Raw genomic sequence first — 21,641 nt, forward strand, 5'->3', positions numbered from 1 at the left:
TGCGCGAGTCGTCGCGGACGTAGTAGTACGGATCTTCGAGGTACACGATCGGCTCCATGGGCTGCTCGCCGCGGTTCTCGCCCGGAACTTTGCCGAACGGCACCATCTTGGGGCGCTTGGGCAACACCGGCGGCACAAGACGGGGGGCAGCGGATGCGGACGCGATGGCACGGCGGCGGATGTAGTTCATGGCGATCGATGCCAAGCCAACGGTCACGCCGACCGTCATGCCGGACGCTGTCGACGACGGCACCTTCATCTTTTCACGACAATCGGCAGTACCTCCATTGAAAAGCAGTGCACGTCGACAAGCTGCAGTATCCAATCAAAACGCGCATACCCGATTGTATTCGCCGCATTTTAGCCAATCAAACCCACTTCTCTCCACAGAGACAGCTGCAATGAATTGCATCAACGCGGACCCCTCGCGGCAGCGGCGGTAAGTCGGCCGGAGAACTCTGTGGATGATATGGCAGAGTGATATGCACTACTCACGCATGCCTTGTAACTTCTAAGACGAATTGCATGGTGTGAAGATGCGATGTCGGCGTACAAAAATGGCTATGTGCGCAAGCGGCGCTTGTCCCGCGGACGTAATCTCGGGAGTTTGTACATCCCTGCCTCCCCCCTTCCCGCATGCCCTGAACCTCAACGAACTGCGTGTCGTTGGGTGTGTGTCGCGTGCCAGTGGTCTCCGTCGTTCCCATCATCACAGTCAGCACCCTCGCCCGCTCGTCCGGTCCACGACAAAGCCAATGTCCTCGGAAGCGTACAAATACGAATTCGCCGACTTTTCTGGGACATCACGGCACCCGTCGAGAAATCGGCCGTTTAGTTCACGCAGATCTCGGCGGCCACAGCACTCCATTCATTCTCCATCGAGGACTCATCCAGCACATCCATCGGTCGCTGTCGAGGTGGCAATCGTCTCTTACTGGAGGAGGTGGTGTTGGTCGAGCAAAAATGCGAGCTCGACCGCCTTCTCCTTGAGGAAATGGTACCGGTCGCTCGCGCTAAAGTGGCCCGCATCCAGATCCATCTTGAGCAGTACTTGGTTGTCGTCCGTCTTCATGTCACGCAGGCGCGCCACCTACTCACCGCCCATGACCGTCCCCTTTCTCGTCGAGGCATCGTCTCTGTGTATACCCATTTCGTCGGCTCCCAGTACGGCACACGCGGGTCAAAGAGGCCACCCGTCACAAGCATGTTCGGGTACGCTTGAGCTTTCACGTTTTCGTACCTGCGGCACCCGCACCATCGTGAGCCCCTCGTCCCAGCCATCCATTTCCAACGATCGACGATACGTACGGCGAGTACTGGAGCATGTAGGCAAAGAACTGGAGCTCGTTCGGGTTGCCCCACTCGGCCCACTCGCCCGTCGTGAGCGGAATCGTGGCGTCGCTGATCGTGTTCATCACATCGACAAAGGGGACGCCGGCAATCGCCTACGCAGATCCACGTCACCAAGGTTTCGATGCATGCTGTCTCTCGCACCGCCGTGAACAGGTCGGGCCGTCGGTTCAACACGGCGCCCATGAGCAGCCCGCCGGCGCTGCGGCCTTCGCACGTCATCTGCGCTGGCGTCGTCATCTTCGACGCCACCAAGTGTTCGGCGCACGCAATGAAGTCGGTGAACGTGTTCATCTTGGTCAAATACTTGGCCGATTCGTACCTACGTCAAGCCACCATCCCGTGTCGTCGTGTGCTTCCAAGGACATGGCGTACCACGTGCGGCCATTCTCGCCGCCGCCGCGAATGTGCGCAATCGCGTAAATGACGCCGCGGTCCAAGAGCGGCAAGATCGTCGTGCGAAAGTTGGGCTCTGCCGAGCAACCATCAGCGTCGTCCGATCCGTTCGACAACGTCTTCGTACCAATCGACGCTTCGTACGATCCGTAGCCGTACAAGTGAAGCGCCTGCGGGACGCCGGTCGGCGTTTTGTGGTCTTTGCGGTAGATGATGCTGATCGGGATCGCCGTGCCGTCGGTCGCGGTTGCTTCGATGCGTTCGCAATCGTACAGCGTCCTGCCGCCACGTCACGATCCATCTCGTTTTCGACGAAGCGGTCGATGTACCGGTCATAGTGCGGCACTGGCGTTTCCTTGAGCACGGCGGTCTGCTTTGTCGCAACATTGTACTCGACCGTTTGCACCGGCGTCGTGAGCGAGCTGTACGTGAATCGATACGCCATCGCGTCGTACTCGGCGTTGGTGGCGACCCCAAGCGAGTACATGGGCTCGGGCATCGCGAGCTGCGTTTTGTGCCACCCGTCGTCGTTGCCTAGGCACACACGCGCGCGCGCGACGCGATCAAGTCGAGCCGTGTGCGATTCACGTACGGCCGCAAATCCATCGTTGCGTGAGGCCATGCTGACGCCCCCCCAGCACGAAGAACGTCTTGAACGGAATCACGAACGCTACTTTCACATTCGAGTCGTACGGGAATACCAACGTCCAGGCGGCGGCGGCGGCGGCGGACGCCGTGCCGATCACCGCGTCCACCGGCACCGACATGAGCTTAAAGTTGACGTCGCCGTCCCGGTTTGTCGTGATTAAAAAGTGCTTGTCCCAGTGCTGCAGCGTGTACTTGACACCCTACGACGAATATCGTCAGCTCTACGCGCCGAAAAACAACGCGGGAATCGACCGGCCACCAGCCGCATGCCCACAGCGCATGCACGTCTCTGCAAACGGCGTCGCACCTGTACACGTGGCGCGACGACAGTCAACGTCGCGGCCGGGTCGCGCAAATCCAGCACGCGGATCTCGCTCGTAACCTTGGACATGGATGCAATCGCAAAGAAGCGGCCGGAAGTCGTCTTGTACGCACCAACGCTGAACATTTCGTCGACTTCGGTGAAGAGCGCCATGTCCGACGCTTGGGGCGTCCCGAGGGTGTGCTTCCACACCTTGTGGCTGCGGTGGGCGCCGTCCTGCGTCACGTAGAACAGCGTCGACGCGTCCGCGCCCCACACGATCGACCCATCGCATCCTTGGATGATCTTGGTCACGGCGCTCGTGGTTAGGTCCTACGAAGGCGACGTGTCATGTGGGTTGATGCCGTGAGTAGACGGGCAATGCAACATGCCTTGATGTAGATGTCGTACGTTTCGTACGCAGTAAAGTCTACCGAGTACGCAAGAAACTTGTGGTCCGGACTCGGCTCGACGGAATCCAGGTCGCAATGGGCCTGGCCTTCGGCGAGTTGATTCACGTCCAGCAAGATCTCCTCCGCGCCGTTCGCGTCATGGCGAGGCTTGCGGCAATGGATGCGGTATGCCTTCCCTTCCTCCGTCCGCGTGTAGTACAAATAGTCGCCGTGCGGATACGGCACCATTTGGTCCGTTTCTTGGACGTGGCCGAGCAGTTCTTTGTACAAGTCGTCCTGCGGCTTCTCGAGGTGGCTCAGCGCCGCCTTCGTGTACGCGTTTTCAGCGCGCAAGTGGTCCAAGATCTCCTCGTTCGTGCGCGAGTCGTCGCGGACGTAGTAGTACGGATCTTCGAGGTACACGATCGGCTCCATGGGCTGCTCGCCTCGGTTCTCACCCGGAACTTTGCCGAACGGTACCATCTTGGGGCGCTTGGGCAGTACAGGTGGGGTCAGCGTCACCGTCGACGTGAGCGCGCGGCGGCGAATGTAGTTGATCGCAAGGGATGCAAAGCCCACCGTGAGACCGAGTCCGACGCCCGAGTTGGCTTGCATGATGAATCCAGTGGCTTGAATCGAGAAATGGTGTCGTGATGCTGTTTTTTGCCACACGTGGATGAAAAAAGGGTGAGAAATATTTCCAATAAATCAGGAAAATGGAATTATCTTGATAATGTGATGGGTGGGAGAAATTGTGTGAGCCAGGGCGCTTCCGCCCGATCCAACGCCGCGGCCAGCACGACGACATGGGCTCGAAGGAACGCGGGACCTTTCGGTCGGCTGCTGTCTCCGCTGGTGTTTCTTCGAGTGTGAGGGGAGGACGGAGCCAATGCTGCGCCGTCGGTCTCGTCACGGCGACAACAGTACCACCACGCTATGGGAATCGTTGCAGTGAACCATCCCACCGGACAGCCATCGAGATGGCTTCGTACGAGTTCGTTCATCGCATTTTTTCGCTGCCAAACGCAGTGACCGCACGAGCAAACTCGAGTCTTGAGCCACTCGACACAATACTCGAGCGAACGCCACCGCAACGGTCCAGAGATTCGCCAGCCAGTGCGGCGATAGCCGACACGTGTGAGCGACGTGGCCGTACTGGTGACTCTGCGTTGCAAGTGGTTCAGCAGCGATTATTTCCCCAACGTGCGATTCAACGTAAAATCGTTGAGTGATGCCAAAGCGATATCGTGGTGACTAATTTCCATGTCCACCACGGTGCTCCGCTCCCTGCTTTTATCACGACCGCCAGACACAACCGAGGTCTGGTAGACGGTTGTGCGACTCTGCTCGCGACGTCGGGTGGCGTGTGCGGCGCAACAGAACACGGCAGCGACGCACGAATTCCGCCATCCCAACCGAATTGGGCAATCTCGTTCGAGTGGAGATCCATGTCTCTCTCGTAGCGACCGTCAGCAGCATGGGTCGATCGGGCGGGCATAACGCCATGGGGCTCCAAGCACGCCCGTTTTCCATACAGCGACTGCGAGAGCCGCCTACGCAGCGAACGAAAATTCCGTTATGGAGCTATGCAGCTTGGACGACAACATGGTGATGGGACAGCATGGGGTCCTGCTGGGGGTTTGACCAGTCGAGGGCCGCCTGGACCAGCGTTTCCATGTCTTGGGGCAATTTCGGTTTAGTTGTGTCGGGCAGAGACGTTCCCGAGTCGACTCGGAATGGGTCCCGCCTTGCAAACGATCGATGGAGCCTTGGAACGGGGTCCTTTTGAAAGAGCGGCAGGGCCAACAGCGACTCGATGGATGCCGTGTGCTGAAATGGTTGAAAGATCGCGTTGAAGACGTCGCGGACCTGCAGTTCGTGAGCCGCGCGGAACGACATGGTCGGCGCACGTACCACGTCGGTGGGCGGCTGATACGACCCGAATGATACGGTGCCGTTCGGGTTGAGGCGGCTCGGCGACCACTCGACGCCAAAGACCATCTCAAAGAAGAGCTGACCAAACAGCTTGACGGGCGTCTCCACTTGCGTCGTCGGCGGGCTTCGCTGGAAAAACACTGCTTCGTAGCCACTCAACGTCGCCTGGTCGCCGTGGAGGAGGACGTTCCCACTGTGGAGTTGATGATACGGCAAACCCTAGCCAGCCAGCCATGTCGGCACCGCACGACCACGCAGGTTGCCCATGCGTACCGCGTGCTGCAGCTCTTGCATGCCGAGCAGAATGTCGCGGCCATATCGGGCCAGCGTCGAGTGGCCAAGCGGCGTGCCGCACCCGTGGCGCTTATACTTCAGGTGGTACGGAATCTACCACGATGAGTGAGCTCCATGGATTGTTGTGAGCGGGTCCATGTACCTGGACCATGGCCGTCTTGCATCGGTGGTAAATGTAATCTTTCAGCGATCCCTGCGGCACGTACGGCGTCACGACGAGAATTTTGTTGGTCGGTGCCATGAGTTGGATGTCGAGCACTGGCAGGACGTGTGGGCATGTGTCATGCACGTAGTGAAAGTAAGCGCGGAGCACGGGCACGTCCTTGTCCTGGAGCGCCGTCGTGGGAAATATCGAGCACAGTAGCTGCGTGAACCGACCGCGATCGCCCATGAGGCCGAATCTGGCGCTTGTGAGATGGGACAGCGATGCGCGCCCGAGGAGGTACATGCGCTTCGATCGGTCCTTGCCCATGTACAGGGCTGGTTTGTCGAGCCACAAGTATTCGCTATAGGGAGTGATGAGCGCCGACATGTCCAACGTGGAGGGCTCGTACTCGGAGCGCTCGCAAAAGTCTCTGACAAATTCCTTGTCCCGATTCGCTTCGTCGAATTCGTCCTATGGTGCAATGGTCAATTCGCCGACCGTCCACGGCAGCACACATACGTCTTCGCTGCACATACTCCGGAGCTCTTCCGGGATCGGCGACAGGTACAGCGACGTGGACGACGACGACATGGGCAACGTTGCCGACGTCAACGATGACGGCCAGTCGAGACTTGCGCGCTGCAAGAGGTGGCTCGATTCGTGCATGCCACCTCGAGCGGACATAATGATTGCGCTCCGCCGCCGTTTGTCCTGGCGAAGCTTGAAGCACCAGTACGAGATGAACCCAAGCATCAGCAGGCCCAAGCACCCACACACGGCCATCGTGATCGCATACCACACATTCATCCCTTGCATCCCGTGTAAACGGCGCACGACCATGGACAACGTTGGCGGCGAATTGCGCACTGCCTCCCCGACGAATCACCTGGTTACGTATCCGGATACCCTACGTAGATCCAGGACGTGGAAAAGCTCCCGATTAAGGGAATTCAGGTACTCGACCTTGGCGCTCGACAAAGCCGCGGGCGGCGGGCCGACGCTGCCCGGCACGAGAGCTGCTCTGGCCTTGCCGCCAACGCAGCATGCAGTCGCTGCATGGGGCCAAAGCCCTCTCGCAGGGAAGGTGCCGTATGGACGCGCCGAAGTTCACCAAGCAACACACACCAGTACTCTGTATTTCCCGGTGGCCACTGCGTCTGCGAAGTTGCGCCGCCGCGGCCAACCAAACGTCGCCCATCGCGCAATACGCACCATGTCGCATCTCATTGTCGATGGCCAGCACGCCCATCTCCCGCGGAAGATGGCGTCGGTTGCGCTGTACCGACGGCCAGCGACTACTGTACGTACATGCTAAGTTCAAATCCTCGCGATAGGGAAAGGACCTGCTCCCCCGACGCGCGCTATCCCGTTTTCGCTGGCCCAAAGTGGTGACGCCGTCCAACTTGCCACCACGCGCATCTGAGCCAGGGCGGATGCACGGAGGTTCAAATCCGGATACGTATCCGGTATGACGTGGCAGCACAGTTTCCGTGGTCATTCGAACCCCCGTCCGATCCTTGGACAAGGTCGCAGCACTCGGCGGGGCGCAGTGCATGGCGACCTGTGGCCGGCTCGTCAAGAGGCTTGTCCCCTCGACAGATGCCGTGCGTTGCCGAGGCAGTTGCTGCTGGAGCCACCCCCGAGTGCAGCACTTGTCGCGATGGGGGGAGGTAGATTTCGGTTGATGAGGATATTATCCGGACGATGTGGAGGATCCATTTGAACGAGGATGGCGGAACCGCACACCAAGACGGCGGGCGTCCCGTTGCAGTATGCAAATGCTGGTGCGTCGACGGGGCCGATCCATCCGACGGAAGAGGCTGTGGCTGCGTTCAAGGACATCAAGATGAAGCGCAAGTTCCGCTTTGTCTTTTACCGCATTGACGGGGCGCAGATTGTGGTGGACAAGGCGGGGCCGCCGACTGGCACCCACGTGGACCTGATGGCCGCGCTGCCGCACTCGGACTGTCGCTATGTCATCTACGATCATGACATTCTACTTCCCGATGGACGACGCAGCTCCAAACTGTACTTTCTCTTTTGGGCGCCCCCCGCCGCGCCGCCCAACAGTAAGATGGCGTACTCCCACGGCAAGACTGCCTTTCGCGCCCATTGCGACGGCTGCCTCGACATCAACGCAAGCGAGATCGTGGACGTTCAATCTGCGCTTGGTCTTGCCACCGATGACGATGACGACGACGAGTTCTAGCCCATTTATGACATGTCTCGACTCTTTGCTCGATTTTCTCATCCGTGCGCCATGGCATCGCTTGGGGACAAATTACTCAGCAGAGGTGAAAACGTCCATTATGAAATGCCAACGTTAAAGTTCGTTGCGCTGCTCACTCTGACACCGACGTGAGTCTGTTCAAAGGGGTCGTCGGCTTTGCCATCGACTGCAGCAGCATTTTCTCCCGTAAGGCGCAGAAGAGTGTGGCTACCAGTGGCGCCTCTTGGTGCGGGCAAAAGTCCAAGCTGGCGGCCTCAACTTGACCGCGTTCGTCGCGACTGACGCCACCGACACACAAATATTTCGTTCAAATTTACGTCTTCCTTTGTTACAAGGGGACCATCAGCGTTTCACTGGTGGGCCAGGCGTCGCTGATGGCGGAGTGGCTGCGGGAGTGGACGGGGCGGAGGAGGCCGCGGCGGCGAGCAACTTTTGCCGCTTTCGCTCGCGCTCTCGCTCACGTTTCCTGGCACGTTGGAGGTCGGCCTTGCGCGCGCGCTCGCTCTCCGCCTCCACCTGTTCGCGGGCGACTCGCTCCGACTCCAAGACCGATTCCATCTCGCGCTTGCGCTGGTCTTGTACCGCCTTGTCCACCGCGCGGACGTGTTTGGTATGGAGGAGCTTTGTGTAGTCGCGGACGAGTTGCTTGAGCACGGCCATGCCAGGCCCTCGTTTGCTACCAACGACTTGATGCATCGACCTCACACGACGACCGCGCCACGCACCTCACGAGCATCGCGTGCACTTGGGTCAGTTTTTCGCCGGCATATCCGTCCAACGGTTTGACCCAGTCGATGATGCCCGTCAATTGCGTGCACATGCCGCTGTACACAGCGTCGTCCTGAGTGGCTTGGTACGTCGTTGCGTGCCGCAGCAGCGCTTGGATTTCCTTGACCAGTCGAATCCCCCGTTGCACGCGAAAACGATCCGTCGGAGGCAATGCATTCGTGGCGGCTTTGGCCGCCGCCTTGTCGTTGCTCGCGAGGTCGTTCATAAACTGGCCCTACACTTCCCCGAGTCTGTCATGAGCAGTCGCCGCCACGCGTGGTCAATATGGCATTGGACCTGGTTCGCGTACACCGCCGTGGTCTCAACGATCGGCAAGACGTGGAACCCGCCGCTTTTGGACACGGCGACGGCGCGATGGTCCATGGGAAGGCTGCACACGCCACAGAGCATCGCGACTGCTTCCGGCCACGAGTCCCGAGTGGGGGGACGGCGCGCAATCGCTGCAGCGGCGGCTCGCCCTTCAGCGATCAAGGACGACGGGGTGGGGGGTTTCGACAAGCGCGTCGACTTGACTTTCTTCTTGGACGGGCGGGACGCCGCGACGACCACCGGCTTGGTTTGGCAGCTCCAGTGCTGCATATGCGGTCGGTGCGAGTTGGTGCAGTAAAAGCCATGGTCCAAATGCGTCAGGGGCTCTTCGCACACAGCACAGTAGTCGAACGGATCGTCGGCATGCCGGCCAAACGTCGCATGCAGCTTTTCGATCCACGCCCCGCTACAACAGTCGAAACAGTTGGAGTCTGCAAGAAACTGTCGGACAAACAAAAAAAAGTGTCAAAACTCGTTTTTCGCGGAGAAAACGTCTCGACCAGATGGTAAGATTCCGTCGAAAAGGCATCAAATAGACAGAAAATCGGCAAAAAAGGCAAGAGTGAGACACAAATAAACGACATACCCCAGCAGATCGTGCAGCTGAATCGTGGTGGACGGGTACGTTTTGTAGATTTGTGGCAAGTGGTCGACCAAGATCTGGAGCAGCTGGAGGGATGGCATAGATGCCATGGATTGCTCAGCATACTTTACCAGCCACTTGCCGAGGGCGGCAAGTTGCTCGTCGGGGTCGGGCGTGGATGTGGGCAATTTCTCAATCGCCCGAGCAATTTTCACGTCCGAAATCAAGTCCGACGCGACAAGTTTCGTCACCACGTCGTCCAAGCAAAACTCTTGCGTGGCGTGGCGAGGACAGTACCCGTGGAACGCGGCGCGGTGGCCATCCTCGATCTCAACTTGAAGGAACCCTCCTCCTATGGCAACACAGTGTGAGCGCTGTTCACGAAATATCGCGTGCACCGAGATGGCGCTGCGGCTCGTCCCGGTGGCAATGGATCGTGTTGGCATCTCCAAATCGAGCGCAAATTGCATGAAACCTAGTCGCCCCTGCGATGAGAAACCAAGGCAGCGCGGCCCGAAAAAAAGGATCAAAAGAAACGGGTTTGTTGGAAAAAATGCAAGCAACCGATGCAGAAATTTGCTCGAAACGCGAGAATTCCGCAAGAAAAATTCAATCAAATCCGTCGACGTGGCGACAAAACCACAAGCAAGACGCGCAAGTCGCACCAAGCATTGCACTGGTTCCAGTGGCACTGAATGAGGTAACCTTCGTTGCGGTGGCATATCATGCATGTTCGCTGGCGGTTGTTCATGGGGGGGTGCACCATTTGAAGCGGCTCCATGACGTGCATATTCGGAACGACGATGTCATGGTCCCACCAAACGCACAGCACGTGGACCCATTCGGGCAACGTCGTGACCCTAAGGCACAAGTCTGAATTGAGACAAACGGACTGGGGGAAGATCCTGACCGTTGAATGCGTCGCAGTGGCTTCATTGCGCCACCGTAGCGATGACAAATGGCACAGATCATGGACGACGGGCTTTGATTCGTCACGAGGAGTGCAGTGCATCGTTGGCAGTTCCAGTTGCCTTTGGGAACGATCGGCACGCCGTAGCAACTTTGATGCACGGGGATGCCACACATATCACAGTACACGATGAGGTCCCCCGGCGTGCTTTCCCCGCCGTTGCATACACTACACCATCCTTCACTGATGCACAAGTCCTCGTCCGGCACACACACGCGTTTTAGATTCGCGCTGTGTCCATGAGGCATATCGTCACTCGCGATTGCATGGTCCACAATATCGTCCACGATCGCGGCCACGACTGGGTTCTGCTGGCGGTTTGGGCGCATGAGGCGCTTGCGAGGGATTGACGTCTCCCTGAATAGCGACAGACGCTTCTCCGGGGGCACCATCGGCGACGTTGTCGCGTCCTCTGGACGGTTGCCATTCTCTTCCTCCATGCCTGTTCTTGGTTTGATCGTATCCGGATAATTATCCGGTAAACCACCCAGCGAGCATGGGGTGATCCGCCGCCACTCGGCGGCGCCAAGACCGCAGCGCGGGAATGGACCGGAGCGACTGCAGCTCGGCTCGGATCGCTATTCATTCGTATTCGTCTGGACGCTGTCAACGTGCTTATCCCAACGGGACGTTTGGTACGATGACCACGTGTTGCATTCCTCCCATGATGAGGCGTTTGCTCCACGAGCTCGCGCACATCCCTCCATGGATCGAGACGGCAACGCTTTCTCGTTAGGGGGAGCAACAAGACTGGCTAAAGATGAGGAATGCAGGGGGGAAGCGCATAGATGGCATGTCCTCGATGCATGTCGATTCAGACGGTCGTCGTTCAGCGCCATGTCCTATTCCTTCCCCGCCGGCATGTCCTTGCGGTCTTCGACGACGAGCGCCCCATGCTTCTTGGTCAGTTTCTCCGTCAGCATTTCTCGGAATTCGGCCATCACGGTGTTTTCTCGTTGCTGTTTTTCTTCAATGCTGATCAGCGCCAGCGCGCGCTTCTCCTCGGCCGAATACACTTGGTTTTCCTTTCGAATACGAATGGCATTCATCCGCTGGTGGCGCGATCCGCTCATGACATATCTATACCAAACACCGTCAAAAGATGTCCAGGTCGACGAGCACAGCAAGGCACGCAGGCAAACATGCACCAGATATATCGCATGGAACCACCACGCTGGGCTCACACGTTTCCACCAGTACCACCGCCGCACAAGGGCTGGCATCATGCCGCTGCCCCAGCCACCGGGACTACCCTCGCCGTACAATTCCAAGCGTCGTACCCTGCGTTTTCGAGCTGTTCGATTTCTTGCCCACTCCACCCAACTTCCCCACGTCGAGGGATTCGCATGTTTTTCTGGACAAACTGAGCAATGGCGGCGCCTTCGCCGGGCAGGAGGTCCCGCCCGTACGTCACGGAAGACGTGGCCGATGCGGCGGTGTCGGGGAGGGGCATGGGTCCCACGATCTCGTCGTTGTCGTCGTCGCGAGCGGGTTTCGAGCCCTGCACAGCAGCGCGGAAGCGCGCCAGTTCTTCGGCAGACTGCTCGACTGCGGGAACTGGGGAAGCCGGTGCCTTTGCTTCGGGCTCTGAGTCGCTGGAACTGCTGCTACTGCTGCTGCTGCTGCTACTTGTACTTGGGCTCCGCCGTCGCTTCTTGGCCTTGGACGACGTTTTGGACGACTTGTGCTTGCTACGACGACTTCTTCGGCGGCGACGGCGGCGCTCTTCCTCGGACGAAGAAGATGAGGACGATGATGATGGAGCTGGGGATGGAGTGCGTGGTCGAGCAGCAGACTTAGATTTCTTCTTTGCGACGACGGGTTCCGGTGACGGCGGGGACGGAAATGTTGCCCAGAGATTATACTTGATCGCTTGGCGCTCGGCAATGCGCATCGCGTAGTAGCCGTTGTCGTCTTCGCTGGAGGTTGCAGGAGGCCGGCGTGGGGCGTATGACGACGGCTGAGATGTGGTTGTAGAGCTTCGTCGATCCCGATCCCGACCGAAGTCGTCGCGGAGATGAGACCCGTACTTGTTATCAGGACTGCGACTACGCCGGCGATATGCATCTCGCCGAGACGGCGGTGTTCGGCTTCGTCGGCGGCGATCTGGACTTCTGCTTCGCCAGCCATGGCGAGTGTGAGGCGAGCGACTACGGCGTCGGCTCATGTTTGAGTGTACAGGGGATCTGTGTGGGTGGTTCGTGCTGGAATTTCTTTTTGGTTTTAAAATACGAACGAAATAAAAATATGTATCATTGCAACCCGACAACTCCCGTTTGCTTTTGGTGGAAGCAATAATTTTGTTCAAATGTCGGGCGAAATTGCTTTAAAATTCTTGGAATTCAATTATAATGTCCACTTTACAGCATCTTTGCTCCATGTATTCACTCGTATATACAAATATCTAGTTGAGTATTGCTTGGAAGAGGCAACAAAGCTGTAAACCCCATTGTTGAGAGCATTCTCAACATGATCGCAACAGTTGGGAGCGGCGCGGGCGGCGCCGCCGCCCCTGGGTTCCAATACAAGCATCTGCAAGCGAATGAAAGCATTCAAGCGTTCCTACGTTCATTCCTCCATGAAAAGCATCGATGGAACGAGCTCGTCGAAGCAACCCTCCTCTATGGCATCCACTGCATTTCCCAAAACTACTCTTTGCAGACGCTCAATGTCGATCAAGTCCAGCACATCACCCGTGTGTCCTGCGAGCAGCAGTTCTGTCTTCATGACTTTCTGGACTTAGGTACATTGCTTCGAAAACCACAGCACTACTTTGTCCATCAGCAGCGCTTGAAAGGACCGGCAACGTCTAGCGGGGTCGCCTTCAAGCCATCATCTGTCTGGCGCCATGGCACTTCCACTGTCGACGCAGTAAGTTCTGACGGGGACACCGAACAGCCAACACCACCGCCCACTCAAGAACTACACTCCATTCCATCGGCTCCTCCCGCGGCTCCCATTGTCCGTGAAAGTATGTCCTCGATCCTTCCATCTCAATCCCGATCCTCACGACGTGAACTTCTAGGCCACCGAGACATGGACGAGTGGACCCACGTGCTGGGAAAGCCCTGGGTCGATGCAGCATGGCAGGCGTTCGTTACCACGACTGGGTATCCTGTTCCGGCGGCCACTGCTTCCGACAGCACCGTGTCGGCCTCGTTCCGCGATCTCAGGGACTCGATCGTGGCCAAGGCTCCATCGACTGGAGTCGTCAACACCCACATCACATCCAACGAAGGGCACTTGTCGTTCCTCGACTACTTGCGTGGGTTTGTCGTGTATTGCGTTGCAACTCCGGTAGCACTGCCGCCCGCAGCTCCGCTGCCATCGTCGTTGCCACCTCCTTCTGCAGCGTCGAAACAATCATCGTCCCAGTCCCAACCTCGTCGCCAAGTGTCTACCACCAAAGAGAACGCCCCACCTTCACTTGCCGCAGCGCCGTCGACGCAGCCAATGTCGAAGATCAAGCACATGCTCGACAAACAGAAGCAGCACGTCCTCCGCGTGCGAAAGACCAACACCCAGCGCATGCACGAAGCGCTGGCCAAATCCCGCATCGCAGCGTACGAGCCGCCCGTTCGCCGGCCCGCGATTCCTCCGCCGCAGCCATCTCTGGCCACCACAGGCCCAGGTACACGATGTGACGTTGGCGGTGTTGATCAACTTGGACGGCTAGGAGCGAAAGCACTTGAAATTGCGCATGTTTTTGCCAGCAGTCCATTCATGCAGTCGTTGTCGGAGGGCCAGGCGGTCGACGTAGCTTCGAACGCGTCGCGGTACGATCCGACATTCGTCGAGTGGGCTCGGAGGCCTCCTTCGCCACACCCTTGCCTGCCATGGCCGTGCCGTCCTTTACACCCGTGGTGGTGGTAGGCACGGCAGCAACGGTGGTGACATCGCCCACCAACGATTGCTCCGAGCAGAATTGTATGGCCACCACAACGTGGACCCGTCAACGCTGCCAGCCACAGGATGTCTCACGCCATCAGGTACCATCTCGATGCATTTGGAATCGCGTCCACATCGTTGTCGACCAGATCGACGGCCATCGGGAACGGGGCTGCCATTGCGCCAACAACGTCCTTTTCATGGTGCGTGCACGTTGCTGAGGACCTTTTTTTTGCCGCGCACGTTGTGGCATGTGCTCATGGGAGCTTGCAGATTTCAAAGGTTGGCTGGGAGACTACGGCCCGTCCCACACCAAGACGGTGGTCCCAGCCGAGTGGACCGATCTTGACGATGAAGACACGGCGTGGCTGCGTGATGCCGCTGCTGCAACTCGGCGTCGCGGCGGGTATAGCTGGGACCTAGACAGGTGCGACGCCGATTTTCGATGGGAGCGCCTTAGGGACCGATAGGATTCAACTGGACGAGAAGAGATCGACAGCGGAGCCCGTCCAGCCCTTCCATGCAGATGGCAGCGATGATGTGGACGAGGAAGACGGGAAGGAAGCACGTCGTCTAGATGGAGGAGCGGACGCGCCGGATCCGGCGTTTGAGTGGCTCGTGCACGAAGGTAGCAGTGGACGCGTTGCGGAGCCACGCGACGACATCGAATCAAACTAAACGCCATAGAACGTGTTGGATTACGACGATGCAATGGACGTGAGGTTGGGAAAGCGATCTGGCGTCGCTTTGTAGTCGGCGGAGTGGGTCGCGCGGTGGCGCAGTTGAGCGCGCAACTCTTTGGCGTACATGTCGCCAATGCCGTTAGTCTGAATCTCGCGGTGGATAGTCAGATGCTCCTTCTCCCATCGAGGGGATGGCGCACACTTGGCGGCGCGGACGGCGGGCAGAAGGAGTTCTTGGAGCAACGTCGACGCTTCAAGATGCGCCGTGGGTGTTGGGGGGACGGTCGGGCGGTATGCGCGACTGAGGTTTACCCGGGGGGCTTGTTTTTGTCTACGAGTGTACAGGTTCGGTGGAAGGGACCAGTCATGACATGGACACTTACCGTGCTTCGTCTCGACGGATGGTTTCGACCCACGAAGCAACTTCTGAGGCGGGAACGTGATCCGCAACAATGTCCTCCATGGCGCGCGTGATGCGGTTGTTTGACGGCGGAGCGTTCATCCCGCCGAACATTTGCGACATCATGGGCATCATTTGGGACATCATTTGACTCAAGTCGGGCATCGCGGGAGCTGGGGGAGGTGCAGATCGGACAACTGCGCGAGGCTGGCGACGTGTCGCGACTGGCTGCGGCGGAGGCGCGGCCTCCGCCTTCATTTCGTTGATCATGTCGTCCATCATCTCATCGTCTGACGACAGCGACATGTCATCAAGGATGTCGTCGGGGTCCATAGTCGGCGGCGGCGGCACGGGAAATCGCGAACGGCACAATGTCCAAGTGGCCGTGAGAAAAAATCTGTCTATTTTGATATTTGCAAAAATCAGGAATTCATGAAAATTTCAGTCGTGATTCAATCGTCTGTGATGGGTATACTGTATCCAATGTTCAATTGGGGTGTATTTGACATTTATCCCTTAAATATTTTACTGTGAGAAGAAATATTTAGTCAAACATGGGGGTGATCTTCCGAGTGACGCATCGATGCTATGGTGAAGGTGAAGACCGCGAGGGTGGGGAGAGGCCCGAGGGGTTTGAGACTAAAACCAGGAGAAGTGGGCGTGATGACCGAGCAAGGAGAGCGCCGTCGCGATGTGACGTCGGTCAGTCCAAGCTGGGGTCGCGAAGCAGTCGTCGGACGCAGGCACTCCAGGAGACCAGGGACGAGGGCCTCACTACTGCAGGTACAAACGGCGGCGGTTTGACCTCAACACCGCGTTTTGTTGCGTTGAGTCCACAGGGTGTGCAAGACAACTGCCGCAAGCATGACCCAGAGCTTGCAGAGGGGCTCCTCCCTGTGCTGCCACCGCGGATGCTCGGTCACTTGGTCGAGATCCGATACTTTGGACCAACCTCCCAACGCCAAATTGTCGCCATGGGGCGGCGCGCCAAGTCCAGACACTGCACACGCAAACACGACACCAAAACATGATGCATGGTGTCTCCACCGCACTGCATCCACGCCTTGCATGATTGGAGGGAGACTGCAGGAAGACCATGAATAGTGTTTGAGTTGTGAGGGCTTGTCGTGGTGGTCGGAGTGCATGGGATGCTGCTTTACCAACGGCGGAGCATCGAAACTCACCCGCTGGACGAGTGATGAAGCCCACCGATGAAACGGGGACGGGGTCCCCTTGAACATGGGAGTGAACGGCAGACTGGCAGGTGGGCAGGTCCCATACCCGTGTAGCGTCTCAAGAAGTTGTCCAGTCGATCCAACGACGCCGGTTCGCGTCAGTTGTACACCGCGACAAAGTCCTCCATCCTTGCCTCAACGTCCCGTCGAGACGGCCACCGTCGCTGGTCTGGGGTTAGCATGTCATGTACCCCACACTCCGCATGGTGGTGGTATAAAAAACACCTTCTCTTTTAATAAATATTGAAGTTTGATTTTTAAATAAAAAGTAGTTTTTTGATAAAATATATTACGAATTAATTAATCAAACCATCCGCGATGACTGCGAAGCGCGATAGCCAGACTCATGTCGGCGTCAGAAAGAGTGGGTGGCGGTGAAGCCAGAATGAGGCGCGTGGAGGAGTTGCTCGAGGGTCGGTGGAGTCGGCCACAACGTTGGGATGGGCATACGACCGCAATGCAGCCAAATTGGTGGCAGCATCGGTAGCTCCAGCAATGTAGTTCGGGAGCGTCAAGCAGAACGTCCCAACGCTCTGGACGAACACGACGCCACATTTCTCTGTGCTGAGTACATCCATTGGCACTGCTCGGACACCGCTGCAGGAAAGCATGGCGGTCGATGGCCCGATTGAAAACGGCATGTGGAGCGCGTTTTCGAGCGCCACGGTCGCGTAGGATAGACGTGGGGGCGTCGGTCCGCGTTGGTGTGGGCGATGGCATCCACGGCCATGGCAAGAGAACATCTCGTCGAGACCTACCAGGTTCAGCCGCCTCGCTCCACTCTTTGGAACGGAGAACGATATGTTACACCACGTCAAACGAGCCGTCCTGTCGGATCTCCAAGCCTCGTGACTCACGAGTACGTCGACCGAACAGGCATGCATGTTGCTGCAACCTGCCGCGACGAGTGTGTTCGCCAACTCGACTTCACGGCCCCCTCCCCGACGTGTCCCCAGTCCCTAGCATAGATCGTGTGTGCAAGATGCCGTTGAATCGGCGGTCGCCGCGCCGCCGCCGGGTTTGGCTCAAAACGTCGAATTGTTCTCGCGATCGACATACATTCCGGAGATTCCATCATGGACGACATGGACAAGATTCGCATGGGACTGGCGGCGGATGTGGCGGTGATCGGCGGGGGTGTCGTCGGCGCGGCCGTGTTCCGCGAACTTGTTCTGCACGGGTACAAGGTGATTCTGTTGGAGAAGGATGCGAATGTCGTACACGGCGCGAGCTCTGGAAACTCTGGCATTGCGTGCACGGGGTACGATGCTCCGATCGGATCGATCGAGGTACACTGGGTGTCAACAGTTTTCATGTGCATCTTGTACATCACGCCATGCATAGAGACGATGCATCCGACGTGCGATGGAATTGAACCCGACGGTCTACCGCGAACTTGGCCTCCCCTCCGCGCCCGTGGGCAGTCTCGTGGTCGCATGGACACCCGACGACTTGGCTGTGCTCCCCCACATCGTTGCCGCAAACCACGGCATCGGTACAACCGACATACCCCACATATCAACGTATGCATGCGTCTCATTCCTTTCACAGGCGACACCCACGTGCGAGCGTTGTGTCCCCACGAGGTGTACGCGATGGAGCCGCACTTGGCGACAGGCGCGCTCGGGGCCGTATTCGTTCCTGGTGAAGTCGTCGTTGAGCCGTGGTTAATCCCTATCGCTTATCTCCATCACGGCTTGCGCAACGGCGGGACTCTTTGCACGCGGCACAAAGTCGTTGGCGGCGATTTCGACGAGGTGGTACAAATCTCGGGCCAAACGTCACCGTCGACGTAGGGTATCTGGACTTTGCAATGCGAGACCGACGCCGCACCTTCATCCTCGTCTCGAGCGACGACTGTACGTGCCCGCGTCGTGGTCAACTGCGCCGGGTTATACAGCGACATCGTCGAGCAGATTCACACGCCGGCCGTGCCATTTCACGTGCGGCCGTGGTGTCGTTGGGCCCGGTGCTGACGGATCACTGCATTAGATTCGACCGCGCAAAGGGCAATACATCGTGTTGGACGCGCCGCCCGGAATCGTGACGCGAGTTGTGCAGCCCGTGCCAACAGACCGCACGAAAGGGGTGTTTGTGTTTCGCAGCCTGTACGGCCACGTCGTCGTCGGCCCGACGGCGGAGGACCAAGATGCGCGCGACGACTTTTCCACGACCCCCGAGACCCTCGACATGCTCCGGGCAGCGGCCGCGAAGGTCGTGCCGGCGCTCGCGTCGTGTGCCGTGGTTGGCAGCTATGCAGGTACGTCGCAGCCACCCATGGCGCGTGAAGTGTGTGTTTACGAGGAATGGGATGGCCGAGAGCGCTTGGGAGATGGCGGCAGCGACATGAACGGCGTGTCGTTCCGACGGCTTGATCGAGTCGTTCGCATAGGTCTCCGCCCCGCGACAGAACACCGAGACTACCAGATCGAGATGGACGAGGCCCGGCAGTGGGTCACTGTTGGGGGCATCCGGTCGACAGGAGTCACTGCCTCGCTTGGCATCGCCGACTACGTTGCGTCCTTGATCGATGCGTCCCATCTGGGCCATGTCCACCGCGACACAGCACGTTGCCCGACGCCGTTTTCCCTCCCGCCAGACCTGGAGTGCCAAGGCACTTCCGACACGATGACCGTCACGCTGGACGGCGTCGTCCACAAAGTGTCGCATCCGCTGTCGCGGTGGGGTCTATCCAAGCGGTCCCAAACGATGACGCGCGCGTTGTAGACGTCGTTGGCTTGTCGACTTTGTCGCGGGCGTATGAACATGAACAATCGTTCGGTGGTCCTCGTGGCAGAATCGATGCCAAGTCCGTCGTCGTCAGGTCAGCGATGGCGTGTGTAGAGCACACATGCCAAGGGCGCTGAGGTTGTCATCGAGAACGTTCAGGCACGCGGCGGCGGCAGAAGTTGTTTCACACCAGCGAACGATCGATTCGATCGCGATGCGTGGTCCGCTCCGACTTCTAGCGTCCGATGCATCGAGGCGACGATCAAGTGCCTTCGCGCGGTCGGTCGTGGGGTGCCGGACGTCCATTCCGTGAGACGTCGCTGTCGTCTGGATCGTCAACGGACGCCACCCATGCGATTGCCGTCGCCTACTTGGTCGGCGACGCAGCTTGGTCGGGGCTCGTCGACTGGCATGAGGTCGACCTGTTGGGAAGTGCCAACGATCCTTGGCGCGCAACAAACCCACACTCGTCACCGCGGCGTTCCTGAGTTCGTTCGCGGTGCTTGACCACCTCGTGGCACACGGTCGCGGTGTTCTGGTGGGCAGACCATGCTGCAGCATGATGGCAAGCCCGACGTCGTCCAGGCGCAGCACGAGACTGGCTGGACATGCGCTTGCCTGACGCACGCCATGGGCAAATCGGTTGGGGATTCCGCGGCAATAATGTGCTTGATGGCGCTTTTCGTCCAGACACAGTCGTCGTATCCTCAATACGGGATGGTGCTGGGCACCCTTCCTGTGCAACTGGGGCTGGGAGAACCTCGATCCAAGCGTCGAGGTCCGTCCATCCGAACTATGCACGAACGCCCTCGGCATGACGGCGGGGGCTTCGTGGCGCGACGTTTTTGAAAAAATGCTGCAACGACATCCCCCCCTTTCATCCAGACCGGCCTCCATCCCCTCTGACGTTTGCGCATGGGTTCAGGGCGTAAATAGCTTGTTGGATACGAAACATGACTTGAAAGCATTCGGTCCGTGTGCAAGTGTCCGAGTTGATGACACCAGTGCCGCCGCGTCGGTGGCCGTGGTCGTCCCCAAACGAAACAACAAGCGTCGGCTTGAGCCTGCGACGGTCGTCGGCACAGGTCCATCTCGCCCCGTCGTTCATGCGTCGGACGGGGAGACCGTCCGCGGCAAGCCCATGCGACCTGTCGGTTGCGCTGTGGGCGGTACAAGGCGAGGGAGATGATCCATCGCGAGATGGTTATGGCAGCAACGTCCCGACCAAGCAGCGCCACCCGAGGACCTTTGTGTGACAACTCCAACGGAACACCCACTGCAGACGCATCCGGTGGGGTTTATGGCGAACCCAATGGACGCACAAACCGAGGCAGCAGCGAAATCCAAACGCGTTGCACCGGCGACCGCCATGTCCGCGCCGTTGAACAGGAAGCGGCACGTAGTGTAGGCGGCGCGACACCCGCTGGGCCACTTTGCTTGGTGTGTTGCGATGGATTCGCATGTCAAGTTGGGGGGGGGGCGAAATGGAGAGGGGGTGGTGATGTCGCCTTGGGGGGTCGCTCCCTCTACGAGCGACGGAATGGTGGGCAGCTACATGCTCTCGCAGGGGGAAGTCAACGTCGCGGGTGGTGATGGGAGAGGTCGACTGGTGTGCCCGTGGGAATGGTCAAGGAACACGGTGGATGGATCGAGGCAAGCTATCGTCGCCGACGTCGTCGTGCTGCTGCACGAATCACGTTGGTGGATGCATTTTTGACACGGCATGCGATTTGGAGCACTCGCAGGCCATGCCATGCTGCAAGGCTCGCAGCATTCTGATCACGTGGGATCGACGCATCGCAAAAGATACACACGGCCGAGATATGAAAATTTGCGCACCAATGGCAACGTGTGCCGACATGGCGTGTCAAAGATCGTGCCATTCGAAAATAGCCGGCTTTCGATGAAGATCCGGTGCCTTCTCGCGGCTTGGGCTGCAGTCGCCTTGCCAGGACGGACCCTTGTCGGAGCTGCTCCACCGCTTGCAACACCGTCGCGCACACCGACTCCGGCACCCATTCCTGCACGAACTCCTGCACCTACATCTGCACCGACTCCTGCACCGACTCCTGCACCGACTCCTGCACGAACTCCTGCACCCACTCCTGCACCGACTCCTGCACCTACACCTGCACCTACATCTGCCCCAACTCCCGCTCCCACCCCTGCACCTACCCCTGCGCCGACTCCTGCACCTACTCCAGCTCCAACTCCAGCACTCACTCCAGCACCAACTCCTGCACCTACTCCTGCTCCAACTCCAGCACCTACTTCAGCACCTACCCCAGAACCAACCCCAGAACCCACTCAAGCACCTACTCCTGTTCCAACTCCAGAACCCACGCCCGCCCCAACACCAGAAC

At 58.6% G+C, this 21,641-nt stretch overlaps 9 protein-coding genes across 16 annotated transcripts in view; 3 read left to right on the forward strand and 6 right to left on the reverse strand.

The window, feature by feature from the left end:
* H310_03135 (hypothetical protein) overlaps positions 1–3,754 on the reverse strand; it is a 5,599-nt gene extending 1,845 nt beyond the window's left edge. For 2 of the 6 annotated variants that reach the window (XM_008866910.1, XM_008866914.1), the window contains exons 1-8: positions 3,088–3,743; positions 2,702–3,028; positions 2,339–2,594; positions 2,076–2,280; positions 1,874–2,025; positions 1,726–1,822; positions 1,495–1,672; positions 1,309–1,445 (exon numbers count right to left, since the gene is read on the reverse strand). In XM_008866910.1, the coding sequence (XP_008865132.1) occupies positions 1,309–1,445; positions 1,495–1,672; positions 1,726–1,822; positions 1,874–2,025; positions 2,076–2,280; positions 2,339–2,594; positions 2,702–3,028; positions 3,088–3,702 (1,967 nt within the window). In that variant the 5' untranslated portion in view covers positions 3,703–3,743. Of the gene's footprint in view, positions 1–760; positions 1,241–1,308; positions 1,446–1,494; positions 1,673–1,725; positions 2,026–2,075; positions 2,281–2,338; positions 2,595–2,701; positions 3,029–3,087 lie in introns of those variants that run through there. The other 4 variants (XM_008866912.1, XM_008866911.1, XM_008866913.1 and 1 more) reach the window with 4 other exon arrangements.
* Positions 3,755–4,596: 842 nt separating this feature from the next.
* On the reverse strand, positions 4,597–6,379 carry H310_03136 (SLOB protein kinase). Its single transcript, XM_008866915.1, has 6 exons — positions 5,981–6,379; positions 5,871–5,932; positions 5,459–5,822; positions 5,296–5,409; positions 5,002–5,241; positions 4,597–4,956 (listed from the first exon to the last, which is right to left on the reverse strand). Exons 1-6 carry the CDS (start codon positions 6,299–6,301, stop codon positions 4,672–4,674), a joined length of 1,386 nt encoding a protein of 461 aa, XP_008865137.1. The 5' UTR covers positions 6,302–6,379; the 3' UTR covers positions 4,597–4,671.
* Positions 6,380–7,080: 701 nt separating this feature from the next.
* H310_03137 (hypothetical protein) lies at positions 7,081–7,893 on the forward strand. The gene has a single exon (XM_008866916.1). It carries the CDS (start codon positions 7,191–7,193, stop codon positions 7,668–7,670), a length of 480 nt encoding a protein of 159 aa, XP_008865138.1. The 5' UTR covers positions 7,081–7,190; the 3' UTR covers positions 7,671–7,893.
* On the reverse strand, positions 7,175–10,793 carry H310_03138 (hypothetical protein). Of its 3 annotated transcripts, XM_008866917.1 has the most exons (7): positions 10,283–10,793; positions 10,038–10,232; positions 9,771–9,847; positions 9,376–9,724; positions 8,757–9,195; positions 8,417–8,694; positions 7,175–8,367 (listed from the first exon to the last, which is right to left on the reverse strand). In XM_008866917.1, the coding sequence occupies exons 1-7, from the start codon at positions 10,780–10,782 to the stop codon at positions 8,034–8,036; spliced, it is 2,172 nt and encodes a 723-aa protein (XP_008865139.1). In that variant the 5' UTR covers positions 10,783–10,793; the 3' UTR covers positions 7,175–8,033. The 3 variants fall into 3 exon arrangements, with proteins under 3 accessions (XP_008865139.1, XP_008865140.1, XP_008865141.1); XM_008866918.1 differs by having other exon boundaries at positions 8,417–9,195; XM_008866919.1 differs by having other exon boundaries at positions 9,376–9,847.
* Positions 10,794–10,826: 33 nt separating this feature from the next.
* H310_03139 (hypothetical protein) lies at positions 10,827–12,557 on the reverse strand. The gene is made up of 2 exons (XM_008866920.1): positions 11,623–12,557; positions 10,827–11,422 (listed from the first exon to the last, which is right to left on the reverse strand). The coding sequence occupies exons 1-2, from the start codon at positions 12,507–12,509 to the stop codon at positions 11,185–11,187; spliced, it is 1,125 nt and encodes a 374-aa protein (XP_008865142.1). The 5' UTR covers positions 12,510–12,557; the 3' UTR covers positions 10,827–11,184.
* A 254-nt stretch (positions 12,558–12,811) lies between these two features.
* On the forward strand, positions 12,812–14,908 carry H310_03140 (hypothetical protein; the record flags this gene model as incomplete). The annotated part of the gene is made up of 7 exons (XM_008866921.1): positions 12,812–13,313; positions 13,368–13,973; positions 14,019–14,118; positions 14,216–14,331; positions 14,380–14,433; positions 14,504–14,657; positions 14,701–14,908. The coding sequence occupies 7 exons, from the start codon at positions 12,812–12,814 to the stop codon at positions 14,906–14,908; spliced, it is 1,740 nt and encodes a 579-aa protein (XP_008865143.1).
* H310_03141 (hypothetical protein) lies at positions 14,895–15,703 on the reverse strand. The gene is made up of 2 exons (XM_008866922.1): positions 15,297–15,703; positions 14,895–15,244 (listed from the first exon to the last, which is right to left on the reverse strand). The coding sequence occupies exons 1-2, from the start codon at positions 15,644–15,646 to the stop codon at positions 14,929–14,931; spliced, it is 666 nt and encodes a 221-aa protein (XP_008865144.1). The 5' UTR covers positions 15,647–15,703; the 3' UTR covers positions 14,895–14,928.
* An 89-nt stretch (positions 15,704–15,792) lies between these two features.
* Positions 15,793–16,751, reverse strand: H310_03142 (hypothetical protein). The gene has a single exon (XM_008866923.1). It carries the CDS (start codon positions 16,552–16,554, stop codon positions 16,120–16,122), a length of 435 nt encoding a protein of 144 aa, XP_008865145.1. The 5' UTR covers positions 16,555–16,751; the 3' UTR covers positions 15,793–16,119.
* An 873-nt stretch (positions 16,752–17,624) lies between these two features.
* Positions 17,625–19,275, forward strand: H310_03143 (hypothetical protein; the record flags this gene model as incomplete). Its single annotated transcript, XM_008866924.1, has 6 exons — positions 17,625–17,837; positions 17,893–18,043; positions 18,100–18,305; positions 18,345–18,491; positions 18,541–18,808; positions 18,941–19,275. The coding sequence occupies 6 exons, from the start codon at positions 17,625–17,627 to the stop codon at positions 19,273–19,275; spliced, it is 1,320 nt and encodes a 439-aa protein (XP_008865146.1).
* Between the last annotated feature and the right edge of the window lie 2,366 nt (positions 19,276–21,641).

This window comes from Aphanomyces invadans (genome assembly GCF_000520115.1).
Source record: "Aphanomyces invadans strain NJM9701 unplaced genomic scaffold supercont1.4, whole genome shotgun sequence".
Taxonomy (NCBI): Eukaryota; Oomycota; class Saprolegniomycetes; order Saprolegniales; family Verrucalvaceae; genus Aphanomyces; species Aphanomyces invadans.